The following is a 7,069-nucleotide window of genomic DNA, read 5'->3' on the forward strand; positions in this document are numbered from 1 at the left end:
GGCAGGTCTGCTTCCTCCCTGATTGAAGCTGGGGGAGCTTGGAGCTTCCTCTGGTCCCCTGATTCCCGTGGTACGCCCCTCCCCGACCCTCGGCTCTCTCCAGGCCCCGGGTGGGTGTGGGGCAGCCAGGAGAGGGGTCCTTGCCAGTTCCAAATAAAGCAGGACCCGCCCACTTGCTGCCTGTTGTGTGTGGCTGGTGGACACTCGTATCATAACATGGGAAGTGGATACCAGGGCCCTGGGGATTCCAGACCGGATGTGGGGGTCAAGGTGAGCCCATCCCATCCTAGCCTAGTGGTCTCCCAGGCCTGAACTCCACACCTCCCTGAGGACACCTGGTACCAAGAAAGGGACCCTGCAGAGAGCAGGGCCCAGCCCTGGCTCGCAGGGGAAGTGGATAGTCAGGACGTCCCTCCAGCTCGCTTTGCCAGAGCACCTTGTAGGGGCCAGGCTCCAGCGGGACTGTAAGTCACGGTCCAGAGGGGGAAGTGACATGAGTGAGGAGGGCCATTCCGTTTTTGATGAATGTGGATTGAGCACCTGCTGTATACAGACAGTATAATGACGAGTCTTCACCAGAACCTGACCAGGGTAGGATGGGGAGACACAAAGAAGTGAAACCATCTGTCTGGGGCTACGGAGTGAAGAGGGATGAGCCAGGATTTACATTCAGGGGTCCACAGGCCAAGGGGAAGAATGGACTCGGTGGAGGTCACTCCATGGGGAGGGGACTACTGTGATCCTGGGCTTAGAGAGGCCTCTCTGGGGCAGAATGGAGGGGAAGGTCTCAGACAAGTAGAATCAGAAAGGTCCTTCCAGGCCTTGGGCTCAGAGTCCTGGAGTCAGGTGCGGAGGCAGGCTCTTGGCAGATGCTGGGCCCTGTGGAGAGGGAGGCTACTCTGGATCCAGCTGAGAGCCCAGGCTCTGGCAGCCTCTGATAAAGCCATGGGCCACCTGCCTGGGGGTGATAGGTGGGACACAAGAACAAGAAGGACCCGGGGAGGTGTCGGTGGGCTGAGGTAAGATGTGGGTTCGAGTCCCGAGTCAGCCACCGCTGGGTGCCTCTGGGCAGCGACTGCCCCTCTGAGGGGCCTCAGTTTCCTCTTCTGTGAGATCAGGTGCTGAAAACAGCACAGGGCTCACCCTTGGGGACACCCAGTCTGATGGAGAAGGCACAACAGAGAACACACAGCAGTCACAAACACATTGGCCAGAGCCACAAAGAATTAAGTCCAGAGCATGTCTCCGAGGAGGTGACATTTGGACATGGAGACCTGGAGAAGGGCGTTCCTAGCAGCAACCGCCAGCGCAAAGGCCAAGAAGCAAGACCCGAGCTTGGTGTGTTTGGGGAACAACCAGATGATGGCAGGAAGGCCGGGGAGGAGGCTGGGGCCGCGCCGGGTCCAAAGGTGCCGGGCAGGGGACGAATGAGTCCACTAGACAGATCCCGGGTGGTGGCCTCCGCTCCGCGCCAGCCACATCCGCCCCCGCCCGCCTCTGACTCAACAGCGCCTACCCTGCAAAAACAGGACCCGCCCCGCCCTGGGGGGTAGCAAAGTCAAACGCGCGGACACGCGGGCGGCACGTCCCCGGAGGCCCGAGCGCGTCACGAGGGCGGACACGGAGGACCAGGAAGTCAGCCAACCGCGCGCCGGCCCGGGGCCGGCGGCGTCCACACAAGTTCGCAGAAGCAGGAGAAAGCTCGGGAGGGGCGTCCGGCGCGGCGAAGACCAGCACTGAGACCAGAGAGGTCGGCAGACGCTGCCCAGCAGCGCGCCGGGCGGAGCCGCTCCGGGACACCATCCCCGCCGTGCGCCCTGGCCACCGCCATGCGCCCGGGGGGCGTGCGCAGCTTCGCGCTGGAGCTGGCGCGGGGCCCGGGCGACGCGTACCGCGGCGGGGAGCGCCTGTGCGGCCGGGTGCTGCTGGAGGTGGCGGCGCCGCTGCGGGTGCTAGCGCTCGAGGTGGCGGCGCGCGGCGGGGCGGTCACGCACTGGCTCGAGGGCCGAAGCGTGGGTGTCAACGCCGTCTCCAGCGACTACGCGGCCGCCGAGACGTACCTGCGACGGCGGCAGCTGCTGCTCCGAGGTGAGCCGCTCATGTCCCCCACCCCCGAGCCAGAATCCCTGCCACCGACCCCTCTTCTCAGGTCTGGGCGCCCCTTTCCAAGCTCTTTAGAGGCCGTGTGGGCTGGCAACCCTTCTCAAGAGGGGGATTGTCTTACCCGGACACTAGGAGTCCCTTGACCTAGAGGATATGCGGTGGAGACATCCCCCCCAACCCCACCCGCCCCGCCCCATATGGAGTCTGAGGGTGTTAGCAATCGCTTGCCCTCCCGATTCAGCAGTGAGGAATCAAAGGGATCAGGACAAAGTTTTGGGTGAAGTGGAAAAGTATAGTTTTACTGCTTTGCCAGGCAAAGGGAGACACACCTGGCTTCTGCCTTGAAAAACGATGTCTCCACCCCAGAAAACTAGATGAGGGGTTTTATAATAGTGGCTCAACATTGGGGGTCTTTGATAACATTAAGGTGTGAGCAGGGCTTGCAGGCCCTTAATCTCATCTCAGGTGGTCGGTCTTCTAATCTTTATGAGCATCTCTGTTCCCTGTAATCTTGTCTCAGGGGGTTTCTTGGCTTTTCTCTTGATTAACAACTGTTCAAACCCACCCTATGAAACTCAGGAAAGGTTATGGGGGCTGGAGTCAAGAAATGGTGTCAGAAAGGCCTCTGTGCCTGGGAGCCCCACAGGACCCCCTCGGTTTCAGGGGACCCCTTGGTGGAGCTAGGAGATCCTCCTCTCTAAACTCCAGGATGTCTCATTAGCCCCAGGCCTGGGGGCTCTGATTCCCAAAGAAGGCCCGTGTCTCACCCCCGGCCAGTGCCCTTTACCAACGTTTACATGAAGGGTTGTTTGCTGGATTGGAGATTTTGGTGGTGTTTGCAGGTAAGGGGGTGGGAATGCATCCGAGGCAGGGAGAAGACTTGGGGTAGGGTCAGATCAAATTAGGAGTCCTGGACATGTCCCTGCTTGCTCTGAACCTCGGTCCTCCTCCCTTAGGCCATACAGCCAGTTGAGAGCAGAAGTAGGGGAGGGCAGGGACAGAAAGAGTAAGTCTGTGCTCTAGCACCTGCTGTGTGGCTGAAGAGGATGTTGGCCTCTCTGGGCTGTTGGCTACTTCTTCAGGGAAGGCAGACCTCACTATACCCATCTGCAAGATGGGTAGAAACAGGATGCAGCTTTCAAATCTGGCTCCCTGCCACAGCACCCTTACTTCCGGCCCTGCACACACTAGATGCTTTGCCTACAGACTTATTACTTTTGTCCAAACTGCCACCAGGTGTGGGAGGCTCTCACGCTGTGCAAACCAAAGCATAGCTGGCATGCAATGAGGCAATAAGGGGCCCTGTAGGCACTTCCCTTTCCTTGAGACTCAGGGAAATCGGAGCTGGTCTCACCCTCCAGCCCTCCTGCTCCCACTCACTGGTGGCTTCCTTGAGATACTGGAGGAGTGAAGCAGAGTTGCTGTGTGACTTCCGGTGAGTCCCTGCTCCTCTCTGGGTCTCTGGGGGAACCCATCTGTGAAATGGACTGAGGACACTGGCTTAGAATGAACCTTCCCAGGATTACCCTGGCAGTCCAGTGGTTAAAACTCTTGAGCTTCCATCGCAGGGGGTGTGGGTTCAATACCTGGTACCTGGTCAAGAAACTAAGATCCCACAAGTCTTGTGTGACCAAAAAGAAAGTATGAGCCATCCCATGCCCCCAAGGTCACTCTATTCCCTGCCTCCTCCTGGGCCTGTGGCCTCCTGTCTTCTTTCTAGACTTCACTTGGCCCTGGGAGAAGGTCGAGTGCCTTATTTCAGCCCCAGAGCCCTCCACCAGGCTGATCACTGAGTAGACAGCCTCTACCCTTCTCTACCGGTTTGCACTGACTGGTTGTGTTGGTTATGGCCGCCTCCCACTGGGGGTGTCCTGGCCTCAGCGGGGTTCCAGCCAGGCTGAGCCAGACTCAGAAGGGATGGCCAAGGTAAAGGGTTTTAGGACTTCCTAAAGGAAATCAGCCCTGAATATTCATTGGAAGGACTGATGCTGAAGCTGAAGCTCCGATACTCTGGCCACTTGATGGGAAAAGCCAACTCATTGGAAAAGACCCTGATGCTGGAAAAGGTTGAGGGCAGGAGGATGGTTTCATGACATGAGTTTGAGCAAACTCTGGGAAATAGTGAAGGACAGGGAAGCCTGGTGTCTGCAGTGCTGCTGCTGCTGCTAAGTCGCTTCAGTCGTGTCCGACTCTGTGCGACCCCATAGACGGCAGCCCACCAGGCTCCCCCGTCCCTGGGATTCTCCAGGCAAGAACACTGGAGTGGGTTGCCATTTCCTTCTCCAGTGCATGAAAGTGAAAAGTGAAAGTGAAGTCGCTCAGTCGTGTCCGACTCTTAGCGACCCCATGGACTGCAGCCTACCAGGCTCCTCCATCCATGGGATTTTCCAGGCAAGAGTACTGGAGTGGGGTGCCATCGCCTTCTGCAGTTCATGGGGTGGCAAAAAGTTGGATACGACTTAGGGACTCAACAAGGTAGGGAGTGGGTTCAAGCAGCAATGTATGACGCTGCCACCAGAGGGCGCAGGCACTTCGCAGATCGCGTACTTCCAAGCTTCCGACTTGGAAACCCTACTTAAGGTTCCTCTCTCTGTGGAAACAGGTCCAGAGAGTGGTTACCGTCCCGGCGATTCCATGAGCTCCCCCGGTACTTGGCTCTGTCTGTGAGGGGAAGAGCTGGGTCAAAAGAGCAAACAGAAGTTTGCGGAGGCGGGGAGGGTGGGTAATGGGGGTGGAGAGGGCAGGTGCTGAAAGTTTGGAAAGGAACGTGGGGCAAAAGCTCTGAGGCGCCGCTGAGTGGCAGTGTGTCAGGGGCGGGTGGATGAGTCGGGAGAGAGGCTCTGGGAGGGGTCGAGTAGGGCTACACCGCGATTCATGCACAACTCTCTGAGGTCGGGGCTGATTTTGTTCTGGCTCTACAAACTGGAACTCAGGCTCCGAGATGTCATTAGACCAGGTCACCCAGCTAAGCGGGTTTCAAATCATAGGTAGGGGCAGCAGGCGCCCAGTGTTGGGAGGCCCCGACCACTTCTTCCTCCCTTCCCCATTGCACGGGGTGGGGGGTGGGGGGGCCGAGCTGAGGCCCGAGGTAGCTAGTCCTAGACTCTCAGGGACCTGGCCGTTTCCTCCAGCCCCGGCTGGACATGCATCGAGTCACGTCTGCAAGTGGCGGACGGTAGATGATTAACCCGACGGCAGAACGCTCTTGCTAGGTGACCTGGCCTCGGTTTTTCCTGTTCACCCCTGCAGTCTGAGAGATACTTGTTCTGTGCCGCGATGCTTGTCTCATCCCAGGGTCCAAGAGGGTAGAAGGCCGCCAGCCGCAAGCCGGGGCTTTTGTTATTTTGCTCCAAGCCTGGGCAAGACCACGCCTCTTGCCGCGCCATTGGCGTATTCCCCTCCGGGGGCGGGACCTGCGTCTCGCCCCGCCCCTCCCGCCGTATAAATGCGGCGCCGGCGCAGGCCGTGAAGAGTCTCTGGCCCGACCTTGGAGTGCGCCTGCGCGCGCCTGGTGGGCTCCTGTCCTGAGGCTGCAGCCCTAGAGCCGCCGTGCCGCGGGTTCGAAGCCAGGGGCCGCTCGCCGCGAGTTCGTATCCCCGCGGCGATGCTGTTCGACAAGGTGAAGGCATTCGTAGTGCTGCTGGATGGTGCTAGCGCGGGCTCTGAGCCCGTGTTCAGCGGCGGCCAGGCGGTGGCCGGCCGAGTGCTTCTGGAGCTAGCGGGCCCGGCGCGAGTGAGCTCCCTGAAGCTGCGCGCGCGGGGTCGCGCCCATGTGCACTGGACCGAGTCTCGCAGCGCGGGCTCGAGCACGGCGTATACGCAGAGCTACAGCGAGCGCGTGGAGGTTGTGAGCCACCGTGCCACGCTAGTTGCGCCAGGTACCAGCCGGGGGACCCTTGCACTGCGCTTGCTGTGTGCTCCGGGAGCCCCTTCGCAGCCACTGAGCCGCCCCCTCTTACTCCTACCTGCAGGCACTGGAGAGACCACAACGCTGCCTCCTGGGCGTCATGAATTCCCATTCAGCTTCCAGCTGCCACCGTAAGTCGAATGGGGTGCAGGATTGTGGGGGAGCCTCTAAGTGTCCCTAAGTCTGCAGCCCCTTCCAGGTTTGGGACTCCACTGCTCGGTATATGGGGGCCACTGAGACCCAAGATTGTCTCCCTGGGAGGCCCCCCAGAGTGTCTCCTGTCTCTCATCCCCCAAAGCCTTTGGGGATCTCCCACCTGGGTGTCTCTGGGTCTTACCTTCCGTCCATCCCCAGGACGCTAGTGACTTCCTTTGAAGGCAAACACGGCAGTGTCAGATACTGCATCAAAGCCACCCTCCACCGGCCCTGGGTCCCTGCCCGTCGGACAAGGAAGGTGTTTACTGTTATCGAGCCTGTGGATATCAACACGCCGGCTCTGCTGGTGAGTGGCTGCCCTTGGTGGGTTGGGGGCGTCGCAGGCAGGGTCCTGGCTCCATGGTGATTGGCTCCTCGCTCCTCCCTTCACAAAGTGGGGGTCATAGCTGAGCCCTGGCAGGGAGGGAGGCAGGCATGGGAATGCCGGTGGAGCTAGGTGCAAGAACCAGCTGCGCCAGTTTGCTTGGTGGCTCCGAGTGAGTGTCTCACCCTCTCTGAGCCTCCCACACGTCCCTTGTCTGTGAAAGGGGGCGCAATCAGAGCTTACAATAGTAATGGCTTACTGAGCACTCGTTAACACACTAAGTGCCTGGCTTGTTCACTTGTTTATAGCTTAATGAGATGGGTCACGTTCCTGGATCCATTTTGCAAACAGACTGTTAGAAACCAGGATGCTTGGCCCTACCTCAAATCTTCCTTCAGCTGAGGGTGGTTTAGAAGCTCCACAGGGTCTGTGGTTGGTACAGTGGGACCCGTTTCACATCCTTTTCCTTCCCCGCCACCCCCGACCAGGCCCCTCAAGCCGGAGCTCGGGAAAAGATCGCCCGATCCTGGTACAGTAAC

At 59.5% G+C, this 7,069-nt stretch overlaps 1 protein-coding gene across 5 annotated transcripts in view; it reads left to right on the top strand.

Moving 5' to 3' along the window:
• Window positions 1-1,511: 1,511 nt before the first annotated feature.
• ARRDC2 (arrestin domain containing 2) overlaps window positions 1,512-7,069 on the top strand; it is an 8,795-nt gene continuing 3,237 nt past the window's right edge. The window contains exons 1-4 of one of the 5 annotated variants that reach the window (XM_010845655.1): window positions 1,512-2,088; window positions 6,075-6,141; window positions 6,365-6,512; window positions 7,019-7,059. In XM_010845655.1, coding sequence (XP_010843957.1) covers window positions 1,830-2,088; window positions 6,075-6,141; window positions 6,365-6,512; window positions 7,019-7,059 — 515 coding nt within the window. In that variant the 5' untranslated portion in view covers window positions 1,512-1,829. The other 4 variants (XM_010845654.1, XM_010845658.1, XM_010845657.1 and 1 more) reach the window with 4 other exon arrangements.

This window comes from Bison bison, unplaced genomic scaffold (assembly GCF_000754665.1).
Source record: "Bison bison bison isolate TAMUID 2011002044 unplaced genomic scaffold, Bison_UMD1.0 scf7180017864221, whole genome shotgun sequence".
In the NCBI taxonomy this organism is placed as follows: Eukaryota; Metazoa; Chordata; class Mammalia; order Artiodactyla; family Bovidae; genus Bison; species Bison bison.